The sequence below is a fragment of the Sturnus vulgaris genome, chromosome 5 (assembly GCF_052056855.1).
Source record: "Sturnus vulgaris isolate bStuVul1 chromosome 5, bStuVul1.hap1, whole genome shotgun sequence".
Lineage (NCBI taxonomy): Eukaryota > Metazoa > Chordata > Aves > Passeriformes > Sturnidae > Sturnus > Sturnus vulgaris.
In genome coordinates this window covers 74,458,446-74,482,420 of record NC_142247.1, presented here as the reverse complement: position 1 = coordinate 74,482,420, position 23,975 = coordinate 74,458,446, and the positions used below count along the sequence as shown (strand labels likewise).

At 42.4% G+C, this 23,975-nt stretch overlaps 1 protein-coding gene across 3 annotated transcripts in view; it reads left to right on the top strand.

Annotated features, from left to right (window-relative positions):
* The window catches only part of GOLGB1 (golgin B1), a 39,480-nt gene that overhangs the window by 13,253 nt on the left and 2,252 nt on the right, over window positions 1-23,975 (top strand). For all 3 annotated transcript variants that reach the window (XM_088166033.1, XM_014890786.2, XM_088166032.1), the window contains 14 exons: window positions 554-965; window positions 1,623-1,714; window positions 2,009-2,105; window positions 5,256-5,329; window positions 7,000-7,087; window positions 7,846-7,913; window positions 8,853-13,777; window positions 14,557-16,507; window positions 17,909-18,087; window positions 19,333-19,498; window positions 20,631-20,762; window positions 21,840-21,989; window positions 22,122-22,219; window positions 22,498-22,632. In XM_088166033.1, the coding sequence (XP_088022159.1) occupies window positions 554-965; window positions 1,623-1,714; window positions 2,009-2,105; window positions 5,256-5,329; window positions 7,000-7,087; window positions 7,846-7,913; window positions 8,853-13,777; window positions 14,557-16,507; window positions 17,909-18,087; window positions 19,333-19,498; window positions 20,631-20,762; window positions 21,840-21,989; window positions 22,122-22,219; window positions 22,498-22,632 (8,567 nt within the window). The remainder of the gene's footprint in view (window positions 1-553; window positions 966-1,622; window positions 1,715-2,008; window positions 2,106-5,255; window positions 5,330-6,999; window positions 7,088-7,845; window positions 7,914-8,852; window positions 13,778-14,556; window positions 16,508-17,908; window positions 18,088-19,332; window positions 19,499-20,630; window positions 20,763-21,839; window positions 21,990-22,121; window positions 22,220-22,497; window positions 22,633-23,975) is intronic.

Here is a 23,975-nt window from a genome sequence, read left to right as displayed (position 1 = left end):
AGGTCTGTTTCTGTCTCTTGGTCACCTTAAATCTCTGTTTGACCAGAGCCTTCTGACATCTTTCTTAAAGCAGTGGATCCTCTGTGGTGCTCTGTTATCTCCAGATTCATATTTCAGCATTCCCCTTTCACATACACACTTTTGCTCTGTTATTTTTAAATTCTACCCTGTAATTGTTGAGTTCTCCCTCATTTGTTGTAGCTCTTCCTCCCGTTTTTGGGACGTTTGCTGTCTTCTAAAAGAGAATTCCTGGCCACTGTTCTATTGCTTCTTTCCTCTAAATTCCCCTCTTCTAAATAATGTCTTCCCTTTTTTTTTTTTTACCACAACAATGAAGAGTTGCTTCTCTCAGCATTGCTTTCTTGCAACTTCCAAATAGTGGGGCAGTTTCTTTCTAACAAATTGAGATTTCTGACACGTTTGTTTCCTCCCTTCTGCTACTCAGGTATTTTAAAAGGATTTAATGAAAACCTTAAAGTATAATTCAGATACTTTTCTTTGTCAAGGTATTTAACTAGTTGAGAGAGAAATTAATTTCCCTATCATTTTACAGACACTCCTAAATCAGTGCCAGAAGATGGAAGTGGAATTAAGCTCCACGAGGGATGTGCTAGATGCAGAGAGACGAGGCTCTCAGGATCTCAGGGAGAGGATGGAGCTGGAACTTGCTGAGAGGAAGCTGTCTTCCCATCGCTTGCAGGAGGAGGTGCAGCATCTCTCAGAAGAGCTGGAGAAAGCAAGAAGAGCACAAGCTGAACTAGAGGTGAAGTATAAAGACCTGGAACAGCAGCACAGGCTGGAGGTAGAAGAGAAAAACCGGCTGCTCAGTTGTCTCATGGTGGCTGAACAAGAGCTGCAATGTGGCCGTGCTGTCCTTGGAGCTGAGAAGGACCAGCTGGAGCAGGACGTTGGCCAGCCCCTGGCTCCATCTGTGGAGCATGGAGCTGCAGCACACGGACCACTGGGTGAGCAAGCATGGCAGTTAGGTAGAGCAGGTTCTCGGGGGCCTGAGTATCACTGGGTTGCCTTCTTTTTGGCTTTGTTTTTATAACTGCCCCTTAGAATGGCTTGATGTAACAATTCGTAATCGCACAGGGACGTAGGAGTGGTGGTGCTGCCTCAAACTAAGAGGGTCTAGTTCAATCCCACTGTTTTGTCTTTGGCAGCTGCAAGAGGACCAGTAGTGTGGGGCAGCATATATGGTGCTTTGCTTGTGTACTGTCCCACCCTCTTGTCTTTTGGGGCTTATGGATTTCTTGAGCTGGATGTGTTTTTTAGTTGATTTTATTGATTTTTTTGGATGCTTTCCAACAACTTGTGAGAGTCCTTTTTAGATTTGCCATGTTCTTCAGTCTGAATTTCTATTGAAGTTATAAGTAAAACAACCAAGAAAAGCAAACTGTACCATTTTCTTCATAGACCTGTGTTAGAAATAATGACATTGATCTTGCCTCAAGCTCTTATTTTAAATTGATTTTCTTCCATCTTCTTTATGGCCCAAAGCTGAAGCAGTGACTAAGAGATAAGGGACTCCGTAAACTATTGTGCATGTGTGTAAAATGGACGTAGTTTGGCAAAAAAGACAAGAACAGACCTTGAGTCCCCTTTTTCCCCTCTGTCAGATGGACTTCTACAGAAACCTGAAGAATTTGTACTCTGTCAGGATGAGCCGAAATCCCAGCCACAAGTGCAGCTCTCTGAACTGGAGCAGCAGGTTTGATATTTTCAAATGATTCTCATTAATTTTTCTGGTATATTTAGGAACTGAAGCCAAATTAAATGTTTTATCATGCATTGCTTGAGAAAGACTTTTGTTAGTTCTCTCAGCTGATGGGCAGGCATGTTATTACTACAGAAGCCTGGAAAGAAGTAGAAGTCAATTTGAGTAATTTAAGTTGCCAATTGATTTTTTTTTTTTTTTTTAAGGTTAACCAAATGATCAAAGATTAATATGCATTTATAAATGGCATTAAAGTTTATCTTTCTCCCCTCCATCCTGTTTAAACAGGATGAATCAACTTCAAAGGAAGAAAAAGTAGATCAGGAAGACCAGAATGAGACTTCATTCCTACCCATAGAAAACTTGGAAAGACGGAAGACAGAAGGTCGTATGATTACCTTACATATTTTAATATTCTTAATGAACTTAAGAATCATTCTAGAATTAGTTTTTACAAAATAAGATATAGCCGAAGTGGTAGCTTTCCCCAGTACGAAATGATGACAGTCTGCAGGTGGTATTTCTGGGGAGGTATTTTTGATAGCTTTTGCTGAAACAGTAAGGGACCCATATATATGCCACATATAAGAAACCCCAGACAATTACATTGGTTTTGAATGTCTGGTCACGTAGACTGGTTGCAGCAGTGTCACAGCTCTATCAGAACTATACCATAAAACAATGGATTTCTTCATGTGTTTACTTTAGGGTCTGGTGCACTCTGACAGTGGGCTGTATTGATTTTTGAGAAATAGATTCATTTTGCTTCCTATCATTCAAAGATAGAACCTCTTTGTGAGAATCCTGGTGAGGGAATAAACACCAATAAACGAGATTCCTACAGTCCTAGAACATAATCTTTCTTCTTTTTTTTGTTCCAAGATCTCAGAGATGCAGGTCTTTAATGAACTTCAAGACATTGTTTAGAATCACAGCATGGTTTGGGTTGGAAGGAACTCATAAAGATCTGGTCCATCCCCCCGGCCCTGAGCAGGGACGTGCTTCACCAGGTCAGGTTGCTCAGAGCCCCATCCAACTTGACCTTGAACATGCCCAATGATGAGGCAGCTGACAGCTTCTCCAGGCAATCCAGAGAGAAGCAGCCTTCTTGAAGGGCTGCAGTAAGGCCTCTCTGAAGCCTTTCTTCTCCAGGCTAAACACCCACAAGTCTCTCAGCCTTTCTTCATGGGAGATAGGTTCCAGCCCTCTGATAATTCTTGTGGTTTCTTCTGGACTCACTCCAGCAGATCCAATTTGTGTTGTACAGGGGAGCCCCAGAACTGGGCAAAGTGCTCTGAGTGGGGTCTCACAAAAGCAGAGAAGAGGGTGAGAATTATCTCCCTCAACCTGCTGCCCACACCTCTTTTGGTGCAGCCCAGGAAATTATTTGCTTTCTGGGCTGCAGGCACACATTGCCAGCTCCTGTCCAATTTTCAGTTTACCAGAATCCCCAAGTCTTCCCCTGTAGCCTGTTTTCAGTCCATTCACCCTGCAGTCTGTGCTGGTACTGGGGATTGCCACAGCCCAGGTCTAGGGCCTTGCATTTGGCCTTGTTAACCCTTGCTCTGTACAAGGACCACGTGGCTGCATTCCTCAAGCTTGTCCATGTCCCTGTGGATGGCATGGCATTCTCCCAGCAGAATCAGCTGCTCAGCCTGGTGTCACCCACAGGTGTGCCATTCCAGCTGGCTCTGTCACCAGTTGGGACACTAAGTAGTACTGGTCCCAGTATGGACTTCTGCAGGACCTGGATCCCACTTGGATGTTGAGCCATTGACTCGACTCTTTGCACACAGCCAGTTCCTTGGCCCACTTAACAGCCCACCTGTCAAACCCATATCTTGGCAATTTAGTAGCAAGGATGTTGGGGAGACCATATCAAAGGCCTTACAGAAATCCAGCTTTAAATCTGATACCATGCCCCAAGGTACAATTAAGAACATCCAAAATGCACCTGGAAAACTTTTAAGCAGCTTTTTAAAAAGCATCTCCACCCTCTACTGAAAGGAATTCCACCTGAAAAGTGCAGTGACTCAGAGCTTCGCTGTCATGTTACTTAAAACATCTTTCCCAGTCCCTGTTTAGTTGCATGTTTACTTCAAAACAAGCTTTTGTTGTAATTCTGTTTCCAATGGCTATGTTGAACACTTGGTTATTGCCTTTTTTTCTAGATCTTAAACACTGGGAGATTTAATTTCTTTTTCAAAACTATCAAAATATTAAATGAAACATAAAAAATCTTTTAAGTCTGCTATATCGGTTCTAAATACTTTGTTAGTCCTTTTTGTGCTGTGAATTTGTCAGTCTTTATTAAAGTGGGATGCCTAAAACTGCCCACTGTAATCCATTCCTAACTTGGATAGAATGAAATAAGGATTTGTAGTTACCTTATATTTTGCAATTTCTGATGCTTTTCAAGCAGACCTCAACAAATGCCTTCAAATTTCAAGCTGTGGTTGTTTGAAATAAAAAGATTCTTGAAATCCTTGTACAGTCATCATTTCCATGGGTTTAGCAGTGAAATAAATGAGAGTATCTGTAACTCTTTACATCCGCATGAATTCCTTGAGCTTTTCTTGAGGCAGCTCTTTGACTGATTGAAGGTCTCTCCTCCTGCCATGTAAGCGAACATTGTATGAGGCTTCCCATAGTTCAGTTAGTGGAAAGACTACTGGATAGTATGAATCAATAAAGGAAAGCTATTATCACAGGAAACACAGGCTCCCTTCCAATTGTTAGAATTCACAAAACACTCATTTGAGCTTCCTCAGCTTCCACAATACTTAGCAAATGCAGTTTTGTATAATCAATTGTATGTATAAAAGTATTCAAAGGACTACAGAAGAAAACCTTGTACTGTATGTTGATGGTACGTGTGTCCTCTCTTCATGCTCAGAAGTGGAAAGTACAGAAAATTCGTACCCCTAAGAGAACTGTTTAACTTGGTCCCGAGTTTTATTTTGCAGATATATATTAACATATTTTTCATACCATCATTGCTAGTTCATGTGTTCACAAAAATGGGGCCTTTTTAATGCTTCTAAGTTGGTATTTCTGGGGAAGACGCAGTATTGCGTTGCTTTATGGGGTCCTATATTAAAAAGCTGAGGCATCACCTAATGCATTAATTAGAACTGAGATGAATTGCAGGATGTCTTTTTCTTGTACATTTATAACAATTTCTCACTTTATTTTTTCCAAATGAAATTTGAAACATTTTGCTGCAATAGTTCTTTCTTTCGTCTCCTGTATAAAGATGTTTCTTGAAACTTAAATCTCTATTACTTGTCTTTCAGTATGTCTGTATGACAACAATTTTTCTTTTCTAAAAGCTGCTTAAAACAGCATGTTGGTTGTGTGATTGCTGTTAAAAAATCCCTAATCCACATTATCCCACAACAGTGTTAATAACTGTCCACTCCACTACATGTTATTAACAGCCATGTGTCCTTTGTTGAAAGCTCCTGGAAGAATATCCTGTTGCTGTCTAAAGCAAAGTCTTAAATTTCAAAGACATTTTTTGTGTTTGTTTCAGAAATACCATATTTGCAACCTAGTCTCCAGGAATCTCAGCAGGAAGCTGTGATGGTCACAGAAGATGCAGAACAGGTAATCATTAGGCAGCTGAAATAAGCTAAAACTAAAATAGGTCAAGGACTGGCCTTGAAACAGCTAAGCTGTCATGGTCTTTTTTTATCAATCCTCTTTGGAAGGTTATAATTAACTGGATTAATGGTGTAAGACAGAAATAGCTTCCAAATACAGCTTGCACTATGTGTTCATAACAGACTGTGTTTCCCTTTGCCGGCTGTGTGGATTTCTTGTGTCCTTCGTTCACCCAGTCCACATTTGTGCTGTTTTCTGCCTGTTGTGAGTTAGTTTTTCAGCAGAACTATGGGCTGATCTGAGACAAGTCTCTGGAAGAAAAATTCTAAAGGCTTAGCTATCATTATTAAGATGCCTTTCAAACCAGCCCTGTCCATTCCCACTGCCCTGATGGGCACCTGCCTGACTGACTGGGGGGAGCTGTGTGCTCCTTGAGTGGGATACAGGTGGGCACAGTCCTTCCCTGTGCTACTGCACTGTGTCCAGCTGCAGGTGCAAGTGCAGTCAGGCTATTGCTGGGAAGAATGCATGAATAGGAACCTGCTGCTTGGCTTTATGCTCAGCAAGGGAAGGGAGATGACAGCCTCTGTGTATCTGTACTCAGGATTTGCTATGGAACTGATTGTTAGCTTAGACCAAGGTCTGCCTCTTTGCAGCCTGCTCTGCTGGCCCATCCTGTCCACAGGGGAAAGGTTAATGCTGTGTTTTATCTAATACATTCCTCTCTATAAGAGAGTTTGTATATTGCTGTGAAGTTTTAAGGTAAAAGTTGATACTTGGAACCAGAAACATTTTGAGTTATTCATCCTGCTTGACTCAGACTCCTACCTTGCAGCTGCCTGCAGTCAAGCTATGGGCTGGTAGATCAGTGGGAATACACACACACCCACGTAGTCTTTTCAAGGGCAGATATAAGCATTTGAACTATTTTCTACTGCCCCTTTATAGACAGTAGAAGAAGCAGGTTCTTTGGCATATGACTCACCTGGAACAAAATGAGTCAATTAAAACAACCCTGGAATTGTCCATTTCAATGTCCTAATTATAAAAAGTCCAACTAAATAGCTTACATCTAAGTTTTCACACTTGGACAGCTATTCCTACCATTTGTGCACTTGACCCATGGCTTTAGGCCAAGTAATGTAGTTACCCAAACCCAGGTTCAGGCGTCTAGCAGTTGAAAGGTTCTTATGAGGTTACTGGTTTGTTTGTGTGGTAGAGCCTAGCATGATTTTATTGGCAAGACTCCAGGTTCTTTATGTGCTGGAGCAGTGAGGCATAGACTGACAGACACATGAGTTCTCACTTTCTCTACTTGGGTGGTGAGTGAAAGGTTATGATACTGTAGTTACTCCCTTTGTAGTAGTGAAGATGGAAGAGAAATCATCTCAAGGTGGGAAGGAAGTTGCTTAAATCATTGCATCATTGATGTGTTAATCTGATGAGATATGTCTTAGTCTATTGCTTAACATCAAAACCAATCTCTCAATCTCTCTTTTTTATTACTTATTTATTTGCTTGTTTGTTTATTTTCCTTAGAGTTCAGAGTTGTGTCCAAACTTGGGACCAATAGGTTTTACTTAGAGCTTGGCAGAGCAATAGACAGCTAAGAGAGCTGTCTTCTCGTACCAGGATCCTGGCTCAAAGCTCAGTGTTTTTTCTTCAACCCACAGAATAAGAATATTGGTGCTGATGCAGAATTGCAAGACTTGTGGTCTGTGGAAGCTCCAGCCTCTTATGTAGACTGGTCTTCTTCTACAGGTGAGAACACAGAATAAGGCATGTGACAAGAAAATTGTGGAAATCTGAGAATTTTCAGGGGCAAATCTTAAGATGATTTAGAAAGAGGAGCTCTGAGGTCAGAATCTAAAGATGATAATCTACAGAAGGCAGAAAATATTTACATGAGGTAGAAGAGAACATTCTAATGTGGGATGAGTAGGATATACCAGAAGAGAAAAAAAAAGTGGTTGCTAAGGTTAGAAAGAGAGAAGGGTTTGAAGGAATGTCTTTGTAGATGCAAAGACTGATGCATAAGGCACAGAAGGGAATTAAGATAAAATGAAGAACTGTGTGTTTTTCTGCGAGCCAGTAAATTTCTTTTTGTGTCTGGAATTAGTTTTCCGCCATATCCCATTCGAAAAAAAACCAAGAAGCAGTCACACCAGTCTATTACCTGGCTGTCTTGTCTCTTTGCTCTTCATCCTTCTGTGGGGGTCAGAGGTGCTGTGTGCAGGTGATGCCAGCATGCAACAAGACAGGGAGTTGCACAGAGCTGGGATTGCAGCTGCAGGGTCTGAATTGCTGGCTGGGGTTAAACCACAAGAGGATGTCTGTGTGCTGCATAGACTCAAACTCTGGGTTGTTTTCTTGTGTGCTTAGTTTGTTGCCTTTTTTTTTTTTTTTCTTTTCTCACCTTCTGTAGAATCTCAGGTGCCATTTATTTTCCCTTCACTTACCTCCTGACTTTACCTGCAAGTCGTTACACTGATGGTGACAAGTGTACCTTTTTTCACTAGGTGTGTCAGGAGAGCTGGTGAATTCTGAAATGCAAAAGCCTTTTGGTGACACTTCCATCCTCTCTGAGGTACAAATGTAGTCCAAAACCGTTTTGGTCTCAGTGTTGTATGCATTTGCAGATATGAAAACTTTAATTCAGTTTAGAAGCCCCGAAGAGTTGGCTTTTTTTAAGCTCCTATGACTTAAAGTGGTTGTTTCATTAAGACAGCAGACTTTTTAAAAGCAGCTCTCCTTCAATAGTTCCTCATAACTTGTTTCTGCCCTCCAAACTGATGAACTGCCTTTACAGTGCAGCAGATTGACTTGGTGGTGGGCTGTTGATCCAAGCTTTCTGGGGAGGATTTGTGATTGCTTTTCTTCTGCAATCTGTTTTGGGGGATGGGATGAAACCTTAAGATAGTTAATAAGTTAAGATAGTGGAAAAAGCCAAGCACTTCGTTGCAGCTGCTTTGTGTAGTGCTTTCATTTTGGACATGAGCACAGATTGGAATATGGGCTTCTATCCTGCTGCTTTGAAGGGTTAAATGGACAGATAGATAGGGGACAAAACCTCCTTTACTCAAATACTATGATAGGATGCCACGAAAATGTGGCTGGTTAAGTACACTAGAGAGCTTGTGAGAATCACGGGAGAACTTAAACAGTTCAGAGTTACACTGTCTTGTAATCAAGAGAGAAGGGGAGAAAAGGGAATCGGAAGGTGCCCTTATGGTCTGATCCTGAAGCCAGAATCTTTCATGCTGTGACTTCAGAAACTGAAATTAGCAGAAGTGACCTGGAAAGTCACAGAATCACAGAATAGTTGGGGCTGGAAGGGACCTCTGGACGTCACCTAGTCCATCTCCCACTGCCAAGAGTCCCCCTATTATTAGCAAGGAGTCTATGTATTGCAGAAGTCAGCTTGAGAAAGCTACAACAAAAGTGAAAAAGTGTGGAAAGCAGATACTTCCAAAAGTGGCCCTTTCACAAGATTCAAAGGAAAAATGATACTGCTATTTTCTTCCAGGCAAGAACAGATGGCTTTACCAATGGAAGCAAGCAGTTTACTGAGAAAAGTTGTCCACCTGGAATTCTAGAATATATTGCTGCAGAGAAACAGAAAGAGCTGTCAGTTTTGCTGCTGGAACTGAAAGAAGCCCAAGAAGAAATAACTTTCCTGAAAAGCCAGCTCAAGGGTCCCAGTGACCACACTTCTATAGGCAATCAAACAGAAGAGAATTCACAGATACAGTGTCTGGAGAGGGAAGAGCAGAAGGCCTCAGATACACAGTGTGTCTCATTACTGAGAGAAACAGAAATGCAACAAAGTGGCTTTCTTCAGGAAAATGTAATCAGTCTCCAAGAAGAGCCTCAGGGAAGCCCTGGCACCTCTCAATCTCAAGAACTAATAAAATTACAAAACCAAATTGCAGAACTGCAAATAATTCTGCAGAAATCAGAAGAATCCTTTAGGAAAGAACTAGAAGAAAAATGTGCAGAAATAAATAGGCTAAACCAGTTGGCTGAGGAATACAGAAAAACAGGAGAGGATCCTGACAGTACACTTTGTGTTTTGACTGAAGAACAAGATCAGTTCTTGTGTCACGCAAAAGAACTATCTACCGTAACAGAGCTGAAGGAGCAAGTTAAGCAGCTGGAGGAAGAGCTAGCTCTTTCAGAAAAGCAGAGACTGTCAGACAGTCAAAGCAGTCTTCTAAGAGAGCAAATCCAGAGCCTTAAAAATGAGTTTAAATCCAAGGATATAAAAATTGAAGCTTTGCAAAAGGACTTGGATGCAGCACAACTTCAGCTTTCTGACCAGGACATGCAACTAAAGGATCTGAGAGGCCAGGTTGAGACAAAGGAATGTGAAGTACTGGATCTAGAGCAACTTTTGAGGAAGAATACAGCAGAGATGGAAGAGCTTTCCCACAAGTTAGCCTTAAAGGGACACGAAGCAGCAAGCCTAGAACAGCTTGTTGCTGAGCACAGCAGGTCTATAGAGAGCCTGCAACAAGCCTTGCTGGAAAAGGACCAACAGATGGCAGAGATCAGTGTCAGCATGTCTGAGAAAATGGTTCTGCTGAATGAAGAGAAATTTTCTCTAGGAAATGAGCTGAAGAGTCTTAAGGAGCAGGCAAGTCTTTTATTAAAAGCCCAGGAAGAAAAAGAACAGAACATAGGAGCAAAAGGTACATGTCTGAAATGTGGGGCATCTGAGCAGCAGAATGAGACCGAAGCAGTGAGCAAAGAAAAGGAGGAGTTAGTAAATCAAATTGAACTTCTAAGAAAAGAAAACGAGCAAGTGAAGCGGAAGCTGCAAGCAGCACTTGTGAACAGGAAGGAGCTTCTGAAGAAAGTAACCAGATTGGAGAATGAATTAGAACAACTGAGTAGAGAACAAAAATCAGAAACCTCAGTGGCTCCAGCAGCTGCAGGGGAAGAAAACATGAGAAGTATGATCAGCAAAGAAATGAGTCTTGAAAACCAGCCCGGTGAGGAATATCGAATTCAGCTGCTTTCTGAAAAGGAATCCGAGTTGCAGAGCATCCGGAAGGATAAAGAAACTACTGGAGCACAACTGCAGGCAGTGATTGAGGAAATGAGGCAAGGCTTGCAGGTTAAGGCTACCACTCTTTCAGTTACAGATGAAATCATAGAGCATCCTGACAAATTAACTGAAACCAATGAAAGCCCAGAAGGTGATGAAGAAAATGAAAAAAACAGCTCAGCAGGTACAAATCTGGAAGAAAAACAAAAGTCTGCTCTTAAAGAAAGGATTTCAGTTCTTGAACAAGAAAAAGAACAACTTCAAAAAAAACTTCAAGAAGCTCTGGTATCTCGCAAAGACACTATAAAAAAGGCTCAAGAAAAAGACAGGCATCACAGAGAACAACTGAAACAGCAGAAAGATGATTACAACATCCTGCAAGAACAATTTGATCAGCAAAGCAAAGAGAAGGACAGCATCCAGGCTCAGCTCAGACAACTCCAGGAACAGAAAGGATCAGCAGAGAGTGGTTTTGGGAGTCAAGGTATGTTGGATTCTTCGTGCATGGAACCAGAACATACAACAAATAACAGGCCTGTACAAGTTGAAGATGTTCCTGAGGAAGAGTTGAAAAAAAAATTTGACACATTGCAGACAGAGAAAGAGAAATTGGAATGTAATGTCAGCTATATGCAAAGGGAACTTGCTCACAAATCAGAATTAATCTTTGATTTGCAACAGCACATAGCACACTTGTTTGCAGAGATAGAAGGGCTAAAGAGAGCCTCTGACCAAGCTGAAGCTAAGGAAGCAAGTCTTCAGACAGAACTGGAGGAGAGTCAGAGAAAAATTTCTGAAGTAGCCAGCCTGGAAGACTTGAAAATCCTTGTGCATCAAAAAGATGAAGAAATGGAATTTCTTAACCAGCAGTTAAAGGAGAAAAGTAATGCTCTCAATAATGTGCAGGCACAATTGCTGGAAAAGGAGGACTCAGTCAAAAGACTCTGTAGTCAGTTGGAAGCTCAGGCTCAGGTGCATGAGGAGCAAAGCAAGCGACTGCAAACAGAGATGCTTGAAATTCAGAAGCAAGAGGACAATGCAGAAGCAGCTAAACAGAAGAATCAAATGCAGAGAAAGTTACAAGCTGCACTTATCTCTAGAAAAGAGGCACTGAAGGAGACCAAATCTCTAAAAGAAGAGCTGGCTAATGCTAAAACTACTATTGACAATCTTTCTGTCAAGCTGACAAATATGGAAAGCCAGATATGTGTCCGTGTTAAAGAAACAGATACCTTAAGAGAAAAGTTAGTGTGCCTCACTGGAGAGCGAGAAAAACTTACTGTAGAAATTGATAAACTACTTAGAGAAAATCAGAATCTTGATGAATGCTGTAAAAACCTTACACTTACTCTGGACAGAGTTGTTCTAGAGAAAGAGAAGGTGGAGAAGGAGATGGAATCATTGAAGAGCTTTCAAGCCACTGAGAGTTCTGAGTGGCAGGAGAAATACAAGGAGCTTCAGGAAGAATATGAAACTCTGCTGCAGTCATATGAGAATGTGAGTAACGAGGCTGAGCGAATTCAGTGTGTGTTGGAAACTGTTAGGCAGGAAAAGCAGGAAATTTGCATTCAGCTAAAAAGGACGGAAGCAAAAGAAGAGGAAACACATAAACAGCTACAGGAAGCTGGACAAGAAATTGATGAAATGAAGGAGAAAATGAGGAAATTTGCAAAATCAAAGCAACAAAAGATTCTGGAACTAGAGGAGGAGAATGAGAAGCTTAGAGCAGAGATGCATTTTACCAATGGAGAGCTACACAGGACTGGGGAGAGCGTTACAAACACTAGCCTGAAAGAAGATCTGGAGTGCTCTAGGAGGGAGTGCCAGTCTCTTTCTACTCAGCTTGAGACAGTAATGGCTGAAAAGGAATCTCTTAATCAAGAGATCGTGGACTTGAAGTGCCTTCTGCAGGTAACAGAAACTAAGCTGAAGGAAAGCAGAGAACTTGTAGGCAAGTATGTTGCCCAGCAGACAATGGGAGAAGAAACTAATGAAGCAGTTACCACACCATCACTAATGGAAAAGTCTGAAAATCAAGTGGACATAACTTTTAGACCCGAGCCTCCTGCTGCAGAGCTGGAACAAGAGGCATTTGAAAGTCATAGACCTTGTGAGGATCCTGGTATCTACAGACAGCAAATAGCTGAGCTCACCAAGCGAATCATGGAGCTGGAAGAGAATAGAAGGGCTTCAGAGCAACAGCTGGGTGACATCCAGAGGTGTATTGAGACTTTAGAAGGTGAGAAAGGGGCTTTAGAGCACCAAATGGAAGAGAAAGCCCATGAAGTAAATGATCTGCAGGCTACAGTAGCAAAGATGGAGCAAATGGTCCAAAAAGCTGAAGATGACCTGGTCAGAATGACAGCACTCAAGGATGCTCTAGAAGCTGAAAAGGATGACTTGGAAGAAAGGCTCATGAATCAGCTGGCAGAACTTAATGGAAGCATTGGAAACTATCAGCAAGATGCAACAGACTTCCAAATCAAAAATGATCAACTGAAACATGAGCTTCAGAGTTTGCAGAGAATGATGCATGATCTGGAGGAGGAGAAAAGTCAGATGGCAAAGGAGAAAAGCAAAGCAAGTTCAGAAAAGCAAAAGGAATTTGTAGAAAAGCTAAAATACAATTGGAGAGGAGAAAGCAGCACACATATAAAGGAGCTTCAGGAACTGCTGAAACAGAAACAGCAGGAGATTAAGCAGCTGCAGAAGGACTGCATTAAAAGCCAGGAAAAGAACAGTAGTTTAGAAAGAACGGTTAAAGCTCTGGAATTTCTGCAGAGTGAGACTCAGAAAGAGGTAGAAGCAGCCAAAGAAACTTTAGCTAAAGCACTTGAAGACACCAAGAAAGCCCAGGCAGAGCTTGCTCTCTGCAGGGTGGTGTTGGATGACACTCAGAGTGAGGCAGCAAGGGTTCTAGCAGAGAGTATCAAAGTGAAAGAAGAGTTGCAAGCAAACAAAGAGAAAATTAAAACTCAAATGAAGAAAAAGGATGAGGACTTTGAGAAAAGACTGGAACAGGAAAAACACAAGCACTCAAAGGAAATAAAAATCATGGAAGAAAAGCTGGCAACATTGCAGAGGGAGAAAGACCATATGGAAACAACAGTTGGTGATCTGCAAGACTCCTTGAAGACAAAGGATCAAGAAGCCAAGCAACTGGAAGGCAATCTAAACAAAACACTAGCCCAGCTGGCAGCTTTCACCAGGAGCATGTCTTCCCTTCAGGATGATAGGGATAGAGTGATAGATGAATCAAAAACATGGGAGAAGAAATTCACTGAAACTATTCAAAAGAAGGAAGAAGAAATACAGGCAAAAGAGGAAGCTTGTGTTGTGCTAAAGGACCAGATGAAACACATGGCCGTGCGTGTGAAAGAACTCCAGTCTCAAATATCCAGGTAAATAAGCTGTGTCAGGGAGGTTTATCAGGAAAAGGTTACTTTGTATTTGTTGGCTGCAGGAGGACACGGGGTGTTCACTCTAGAATAATCCTTGTTAGGATGCCTGTGTAAAATCTGTTCTCTGTGAGAAGCACTCACCATCTGATTACTATCCAGAGTCTTTCCAGTTTCAGATTAATTAGTTTCTTTTGTACTGAGTTTTTGCACTGAGAAGTCAAGAGAGCATACATAATTCCAGTTTAATCCCAAAATAAATTTTAAGGGGAAGATGGAGCTATGGAAATCTATCAAAATATGTATACATCTGTGTTTTTCCAAAATTCAAAACCAAACCATTCTTACATGAGTAAAATTGTTTTATAAAGTTTATATGCTGTATCTTCTTTTGCACACTGAAGCATGAAATGGACATCAAAGGTATTAGAACAGCAATTTCATTGTGAGGTGATGTGGGATTTTTTTATTGTTAGCTACAATGATGACAGAAGTGATGTAATGACAAGGAGGTGATAACATGCAGTGTTTAAGTGCCTCCATTTTTTTCAGTATTGACACAACTTTTTAAGACCATATTCCCCTGGCACTACCTCTTTCAGGCAGTAGTACAGTCAAAAAGATATCTGGAATTTTAAACTGAGAGATATTTACAGCTTGCTTTCTTTAGGTAAAACAAATTCTGTGGCTTTTCTAAATTAGTTTAAGAACAGCATTAGTGTGGGTTTAGATATTGAGATACCTTGTGAATTTTTGACCACCTTAATTTCTTCTGTTTTCAGGCTGGAATGCAACAAGAAGGACTGGGAGGCTGACTGCAGGAAGGAGATTCAGCATCATCAAAAGACATGTGAAATTTTGCAGGAGGAAAAAAAAGCGCTTTTAACTCAGCTTGAGGGGTCTCAGGAACTGTACAGCAAGTCTCAGAATGAGCAGCAAGAGCTGCAGTCAGAAATCAGCAGCCTGAGAGACCAGCTTGCTGACTTACAGAATTCCTTTACCAAATGTGAGCTGGCCAGGGAAGAGCTGGGTACTGTGGTCAAGCAACAAGAGACCAGTATCCAGAATTTTAAACTCAGTTGTGAACAGCTTGAAGCTGATCTGCAGGCTTCCAAGGACCTAACAAATAAGCTGCATGAAGAAACCAGTGCCAAAGATCAAAAGATCATGAGTTTGCTGTCTGCCAAAGAAGAAGCAGTGATGGCTGCTCTAGCTGAATTACAGCAGCAACATTCTGAAGAGGTGAAAGAGTTGGAGTGTAGGCTAAGTAAGGAGGAAGAAGATAAAAAAGCCTTGGAAAATGAGAAGAACAAATGTCTTGACAAACTTGATCATCTTACTGAAAAGATGAAGATAAGCAGAGAAGAGAGTAAGCAGCAGAAAGCACAACTGGACTCCTTCACCAAGTCCATGTCATCTCTGCAGGATGACCGCGACCGCATACTGAGGGACTACAAGCAGCTTGAGGAACGCCATCTTGTTATAATCTTGGAAAAAGACCAGCTAATTCAGGAGGCTGCTGCTGAAAACAACAAGCTCAAGGAAGAAATGAGAAGTTTCCATAGCCAGATGGATGACCTCAACTCTGAGAATGCCAAGCTAAACGCAGAGTTGGTACGGTACAGAGAAGACCTTAACCAAGTGATTTCAATAAAGGACTCCCAACAGAAGCAACTTCTCAAAATACAGCTTCAGCGGATCCAAACTCTGGAAAATGAGAAGGCAACCATAGAAACGCAGCTGAAAGAGTCTCAGCATGCTCAGGATGATCTCAGGAAGTGCATGGAAACCTTAAGGGAGGATAAAGTCGCTATGTCTCAAGAGATTGAAATCCTTGTGTCCTCTCTGTCCCAGGTGCAGAGTGAGATGGCAGCATTAAATGAGGGAAGTGCCATTGTGCAGTGTCGAGCAGAACTGAAGGCTCAAGAGAAAGAGGTACAAGAACTGAGTCGTGAGCTTTCCCTGTCCCAGAAAAGAGTGACAGAGCTCGAGGGGGAGCTAGAATGTGTTCAAAGGGATGCAGCCAAGAGAGTGGGAGAGGCTGAGGATAGGCTTCGTAAGGAACTGAAGCACTTGCATCATGATGCAGGGATAATGAGGAACGAGACCGAGACAGCAGAAGAGAGGGTTGCAGAGTTGGCAAGGGACTTGATGGAAATGGAACAGAAATTGCTTGCAGTCACAGATGAAAACAAAGATCTCAGAGCTCAAATTCAGTCTTTTGGGAGGTCCATGAGCTCTCTTCAGGATAGCCGAGACCAGGCCAATGAAGAGCTTCATGTTTTGAAACAGAAATACTCTGAAGACTTAGAGGAACAAAAGAGTCTAGTGCAGAATCTTCAGAGACAGATGGCTCAGATACAAGAGGAGCAATGTTCCACTGCTAGGGAGCGAGATACGGTGAGGTCTGAGCTGACAGAACTGCAGAAGGCTACTGATGAAAGAGGTCTCTTAGCCCACATTGAGAAACTTAATCTGCAGCTCAGAGCTAAAGATGATGAGCTTCTCCGCTTGTCTTTGGAATTGGAAGGCTCTTCCAACCAAGTAAAATCTTTCTCCAAGGCTCTGGCAAGCCTGCAGAATGACCGAGACCGTCTGCTGAATGAATTGGACAAAACACGTAAGATTGAAGAAGTGAAACAACAAGCTGAAGGGAGCACTTCCACCACTTCTTCAGAAGTGCAGAGTCTGAAGAAGGCACTGGCCTCCTTGCAGAGTGACAGAGACAGAGTAGTAAGTCCATGTTCTCTCTTCCTACTCTTACTTAAAGCACCACAGGAGGTTTGGTTCTTCAAGTCTTAAAATTCAGCACACTTAGATCTGGTAATTGCAATGTGATGCGTAAATCATTGTCTTCACAAAATCACACAATAGTTGAGATTCAAAGGGTCTTCTGGACATCTTCTAGAGATCTTGTAGTCCAGCCCCCCTGCACAAACAAGGTTGGCTGGAATAAGTTGCTCTGTACAATGTCCTGTTCGATTTTGAATATCTCCATTGGTAAATATTGCACAGCTTCTCTGGCCAACCTGTTTTTTCATGTATCTGGAAACGGTTTCCAGAATTAGTTGCTCCCTCTCTTTCCAAGGGATGGAGTTGAGGCTGACCAGACCACAGGTTCACAGTTCTTCTTTCTTGCCCTTCTTGTAAGTAGGGATGATATTAGCTTTCTTCCAGCCTTCAGGAACCTCTTGGGTCATCATGACCTTTCAGAGGTAATGGAGTTGCCTCCAAATGACCTTAGCATTTATGGGCATGCTCCATCAGACCCCAGTGATCTGATATAGGCCATCTATATTATTTTCTCTGACATGGAGGCTTTGATTCCATTGTTAACTTCCCAGGGTGGTTTCTCTGTTAGCTTAGTTTAAAATATGAAATCATGGAAATAAGGCCCCTGTTAGTTCACATCTGAACCTGCTTAGTTCACATCTGTCAGCTCATTTGATTTGCCTTAGATTTCTAAAAGAGACTAGGACAGAGGCTCGAGTTTCATCCTCCTCGTGGCAGCTGATTTTTCAAGGCAGGTACAAGACATTGCAGATTCCTTTTGACATCCTTGCCTGCACACTGGATGGTTGTGTGTTTGCACAGTCTCCAGCACAGTGCAGCCCAACAAGTTCCAGAGTTCTTGATGCTGGTCAGAAGACAGACTTTGGCAGCTCTGTCCCACTGCCACTCATTAAGCACTGTCTTGTCTCCAGAGACAGACGTGTCTTCTTATCTTCAAAAACAATTGCAGTGGTGCATGTGTAACAACAACTTATTTCTAATTACAGCCTGACTGGAATTGCAGTTTCCTGGTTTACAGTAAATACCAATTTCTTTCCTGGTTTACAGTAAACACCAATTTCAGGAGTTATGCTTAACCAGCTCCTGTGTTACTTAGTTTGCCTCTGAATAAGATAATATTGTAGCCTGCCCTCATTAACAGTAGAATTGTCTGAAGGTTTTTTTCTGAGCAGTTTTTAGTACACTGCTGTATTTAATGATTCAATTTCTAGTTCCTCTTTCATGTGAATGTGACCTTTTTTCTCACCAGACACCACAGTGAGAAATGCTCTTAAGCAGTTCCAAGTAATAAACTTGATGCTTGCTCAGCTGTCACACACTGATGTTTCTCTTTGATTCCAGGTAAGAGAACTGGAGAATCTGCAGCAGCAATACATCCTGGTCGGGGTGGAAGCTGCTGAGAATTCTCGCTTAAAGGCACAACTGCAGCAGTGGGAGCAAGAGGCAGAGAAACAGCTTTGTCTGCAAGAACAACTGAAGCAAGAAGGAGCTGTGTACCAGCAGGAGCTCCAGCAGCTCAGGTGAACTGTCTGTCTGCTCCGTGCCTCGAGGAGGTTGCAAATGTGTTTGTTTCTCTCGAAGAGCAGATGTAGGCAGAGGTGGAGGGAATGTTGAGAGCTGCAGGCTGGGCTGTGCCAGGTGACAGAGAGGCACTCTGCCCTGGCCAGGACAGGGCACTTGTTCCTCTTGTCCAGCTTCTGCCTTGGAATTGCAGCCCAGCAGCTTGGAGGTCAATGCCTGTGGAAATAGATCAATGACCTTTTAGTTTTTATTTCCTTCATCCAGTGGTGGTCAATATCATCTGTTGGAGAGGAAGTTGAGGCTGTTTCTTGTATTGGAGCTTATTTATATGATCATATTACTCTCCATTCTAGGCTGCTACTGAACACCCTTTATAATCCCACTGATATCATCGTTTAGAACGTACTATTTTTTTTTAATGGCTGTTTAATCCTTTATTTCACTTGCTCTGTGTCTTCTAGTTTTTTGGGGTTTTTTAAACTCTGTAATTCAAGTGTAGTAAAATTGTCTTCTCCAACTGGACTGAAACTAGTCAGACAAATATGCTCTGTTCTGGAAAGGGAGGAAAATGCTTTCAGATATTTCAGAGATCCATTTAAGAATGCCTGAGGCTTGAATGAAAAGGGTGGGATTTTCTTTGTGGAAAGGTCTGTGGCTTATCTTTGTCCAGGGTGATATAAAAATCTGTAGTTCTCTCCCTTCCCCCAGCCCTCGATCTGACCCTCAAATTAACACTTCAGATCTTGTAAAGTTTGAAGCATCTTACAAATTTTATTTATCCTGACAAAAATAGCAGGAGGTTTATTTCCTGTGTAGCTTTTACACTGTACATGGAGTGATGGCCTCAGGTTGGTGTGGTGGGATCAGTGTTGTGGGTCTGGTGCACATATGACTGTGCAGAGAAATTATTGTGGGGACAAGTGGCATTGCCAGTGACTTCCTTGACAAAACTCTGTGCAGCGAGATCAAACCAATGTCCAGGAACTCTAAATGTGTGAAAAAGTCACCCTAGGACAGCATGGAACAATCCAAAGTGTTCAACCAAACACAGAAAACTTCCTTAAACCTGTTTTTCAGCTTTCTGTACTTAAGTGTGTTGTTTTGGCTTGGCTTGGTTATAAAACTTCATGTCTAGCATGAGGTGATGATCAAATCACCCTTGGCTCATTCTTGGCTGGATACCTGGACATCATTAAGTGATACTGGTAACTTCCTTGTAATTTCCCTTGTTTTATGCTGGGCAGACAAGAGAAGACCACCTGGGAAAAGCAGAGCAGCAGCATGAAGGAGCAGTACCTGATGGCCATAGCAGAGAAGGACAGGCAGCTGAGCCATTTACAAAGGATGACACAGGAAATGAGGCTGCCCTTCAGCAAGTCTCAAACCATAGAGGACCGACACCAAAGCAAGGTGAGTAGAAAGATACAGATTCTTTACTGGAAATAGGAAGCTTGAAACTCAGCCAGAAGAGTGTGTGTTGCCTGTGTCCAGCTCCTACAGACTGCAGTATTGGATGTGGTTGTGAGGCCTCCCAAGATAATACCAGCAGTCTAACTTGCATCACTGAGAGTTGTAGAAATTATGGCATTCCCTTAAGTGCTCTTCCTTAAGTTCTTGGGTTCCAGTGTTTCAAGAAAGAAGGTAAAAGAGACAGGGCTTCCTAAGCTCCTTGAGTCCTTTGGAGCAGCATGGAACTTCTCAGGTGTGTATTCTGGCTGTTTTAGAATTGCCCTCTTGCACTGTCTTTGAATCTAAGATTTTCTGCCTTAGTTCTCATTTTAATGTCGCATCTTAATTTTTAAGTTTTCTATTGAATTTTTCTTGCTGTTTTTACTGTAACAGGGATCTACAGTCCTGGTTCAAGCCCAGAGAGGCTGAGGCTCGAGCATGGCACCTTCTCTCTTATTCCCCCTGTATATAGTCCTAAAAGTGAAGTGGAATGTGTTTGGTATTTCGTTTGTCTGGGGGGGCGGGCTGCATGCACAGTGCAGTGCATCAGTACCAAGTGAGAACTCTCCCACCCATGTCTGCAATGTTCCAGTGGTTTTATATCAGTGGAGGGGGTAGCAAATCTCCTTTATCCCTATGATACACCCGTGTATATATGCAAAGAAAAAGCTTGAACAATGTTCATGAGATGCTTTCCAGGAGGATTCTTCAGTGCTGGCCTTCTGGTCTTTGTTGATTAGAGCAGTGTGGACATTGCTTTAGGTTTTTGGTTTTGTTTGGTTTTTTTTTTTTTTTTAATTTTCTGATTCATGTGCCTTTTTTTTTTCTTGCAGTATTGTAAACAGCTTTAAGAAAACTTTCAAGCAGGACCCATCATATGTGCAAGTTTGGTGATCTTTCCTAACTGTTTGTATTTTCATACGGCTTTTAGAATATTTCTGTTTATTCCCCATTTGCTCTTTTGCCTGAGCAGATCAAGTTCCAGGTCTAGGAATAATGTTGGGTTTGACCTTGGAATACTGAAAAGAGAGAACTAACACAAGAGCAAGTTGTCACATGTGCAGTATATTTTTCATTGTTCATTCCTTGTCAGATTTCTCCAGAAATCTTGAAAGGGGACTTTTCAAGCCTAGAAATAGAGATGAAACACCTCCAGGCCCAGCTAAATGACAGTCTGAAAAAACTGCACCAGAAAGAGCTCAGAATTCAGCAGTTAAACAGCAAGGTACTGATCCATGTCTTTATATTTGCTTGCAGTGAGGAACAAGGAATGTGGGGAGGGTTAGGTTGGAACAGGGCTCAGGAAGCAGGAATGAATCTATCCTTGTGGGCATTCAGTGAAGTAACACAAAATCAGAAATACATCCCTCAAAAAAGCAGTATTAGAATCACACCACTGGATTCACTGTTGCTGAACAGGGCTTGCCCAACACCAGAGCCCATCCTCCATGTCCCTGCTCTCCCTCAGTGAGCAGCTGCGGAGAGGCAGAGTGTTGGAGAGAGAAGCCACGAGTGGGACATCTGTTCTGTATGAACAGAAAGATATCCAGGCCCATGCAGCTCCCATCCAGCAGGCTCAGTGACAGGGTCTGGATCAGCAGCTTTTCTGCCACTGCAATTCTGTGCCCTTTCTCCCAGGTGACAAAAGGGAGAAAGGCAGAGGAAAGAAAGAGGTGAGAGAAGGGGAAAGGAGGGAAGAGAGCACAGATGGAGAGGACAGTAAGGGAAAGAAGTTGGATGGGGGGAGATGAAGACCTGACAAAGGGACCAGAGAGCAAGACCATATGAAGAAAGTTGTTTACAGGTTCCATATCTGTTGTTGGGAGCACTTTCTGCTGAAGGAAGTCCTTCCTTGGGAAGGCAAGCTTGTCATCTTCACTTCTGCCTGCCAGCTTGAAACAATTCCTAAATTTCAGTGCAGAATCACAATCAGTCAATCCCCACACTGAAATGGAAGACCCTGGATTTATCCATCTTCAGAAAGAGAGTTGTGTTCAAGGAGAAACTGAGAACAAAATCATAATTTACTGATGACATTTCTGAATGGCTTAGGTCAATATCAGCACTTGAGAAATCTTGTTCTGGACATGTAGTATTCTGTATATTTCTTTGATGTTTTGAGACTCGTGTTTCAGAAACCTTTGCCACAGGCTACTCTTGGAGATCATCACTGGTCTTTGGACGTTAGTGATGGGCAGTGTGGCAATTATGTGCTCTCAAGAGAATTCTTACCATCAGTTAGAGAAAAATTTTGCTTTCACAAAATCAATTTATTAGCTTGCCAGTCGTGTTCTCTTCTCAGCTATCTCAGGTCTTCGAGGAGAAAAATGCCCTCTCCCTCCAGCTCCGTGGGAGCAGTCGTGAGAGCCATCAGCACTACAGCGAGATCCTGAACCGCTGCCTGGTGCTCGAGAGGCAGCTCCAGGAGCTGCAGGCTGCAGACAAGAGCATGGTAAGGGAGCCAGGCTTGGTGCACAGCAGGGAAAAGCTCATTTCAAGTGGCTCTGTGAGCTTGTCAGCGTTGTAGTGGCAATATGTCCTCTTCATTCAGTGCAGTCTGCAGGACATTCCTCTGTTCTTTCAGGAGCTGTTTGCAACAGATGCTGCTCCAGGAGCACCCCAAGAGAAGAATGAACCACAGAGAGGCACTTACACACCTGAACTTCAGGAGCTGCAGCTGAGGTTAGGAAAGCCTGAGAAAACAGGGATGGGGATTTTCAGAAGGTGGAGCCATGGTGACAGAGCCAAGAAACTCCTTCCTGATATGAAACAGAAGCTTCAAGAGATTTATCTTCTCTCATGTTTTCCAAATAGTTTAAATATAGTAAAGATGACTAAGTCTCTGTGTGAGTTGGGAGGTAATTTGGATCTATTCACACACTGCATCAGTGAATAAAATAGAAACACAATAGTCCATGAATTAGGCCTTTTTTGGCATATGCTTTGTTACTTTCTGACAGGTTGTCTGAAACAGAACATTTACATAGCAGCACAAAGCAGGATATGAAGTATCTGGAGGAGCAGCTGGAGGAAGAGCGGGAGCGTTGTCTTGCTGCAGAGGAGGCACTTTTTGCAGCACAGGATCAGATCAGGAGGTGAGGCAGCTTGGGCAAACAAACACTATCACCATGCAAGTGTGGTGGTTCTAGCTCTGCTTTTCGTTTGCACTTCGTCACATCCATCTGTCAAATGGCACTGAGGGCACAGAGACAGCTACTGTGTCTGTCACAGAATCACAGAAAGGTTGAAGTTGGAAGGGGCTTCCAAAGACCATCTGGCCCAACCTAGACCCAGTTGCCCAGGACCGTGTCCATATGGCTGTCGAGTGTCTCCAAAGAGGAACACTTCACAACCTCCCTTGACAACTGGTGTGGTGCTTAGTCACCCTTACTGTGAAAAAGTATTTTCTGGAGTTCAGGAAATTCAGTTCCTTCAGTTGTAGGTAGATAGAATGAGACAAATTATTAGACATTAAGACAAGTTCTGTCTAGAAATTAGATGTTAACTTTCTCGATTAGTTAAATTAACTACTGGAAGATATAATTTGGAGACTGAGAATTGGGTGCAGGCTGAAGAGGAGTTCTCATGCTTCCAGATTTGTCTCCTCAGTAAGCACCTATCTGTCAGGCATGAAACAGTTTTGACTTGAATGTCACTCGTTTCTAATGTATTGCCAACTGACATAAACTTCATTAATTTGGTTATTGAGAAACAATTGAACGCTTAGGAGAAAGGACTTTGGTCCACCTTTCCCAGGCTGAGCTTTGGCCTAGACTCTTCTCCTGCCCTGTCCCCAGTGTCCAGCAGACTGGGGTCTGCACTGCACAGGACTCTGCATATCTCAGGGCACTGCACACATGCCCTGAGAGTCAGCAGAGCAAAGGTGGCTGGCCTGGACTAGATGTTGGGATTAGGATGCAGTGAGCAGCAGGTTCCAAATGGTTGATTCTCCTCATTGGCTACGGAGGGGGTTTTAGCACTTGATTGTAGGCACTTGTGCTGTGCATTTCCTAGTAGTTCAAATAACTGGAGTTACAGACTAGTGGAGTCTTTGATATGAAAACAGTTCCTTTCTTCTGACACACTCACTGATTCAGCCAAAAAATAATGGTCTGTATGGAAGAATTCTGGACGAAGTTCCCGGATAATTGCTACACAGTTTGGACAACTGTAGCTCCTGCTGGCATTTAAGTCTATAAAAGCAGCTGATCTCACTAATGAACCATAGGCCCAGGATGTGACTGTGCTGCCTCTGACACTAGAAAATAGGAAAAAACAGCACTATTGCAGCCAGAGCTGGCCTCTAAAATAATTCCACACAATTTAAAACATAGAAGTGTGTTCATCTGCCCTTGCTTCTTTCAAGTCATGCTATAAAATTTCATTTGAAAGGAAGGACTCCTTGTTAGTTGGGTCACCCTGTTCTTTTGCTTAATGT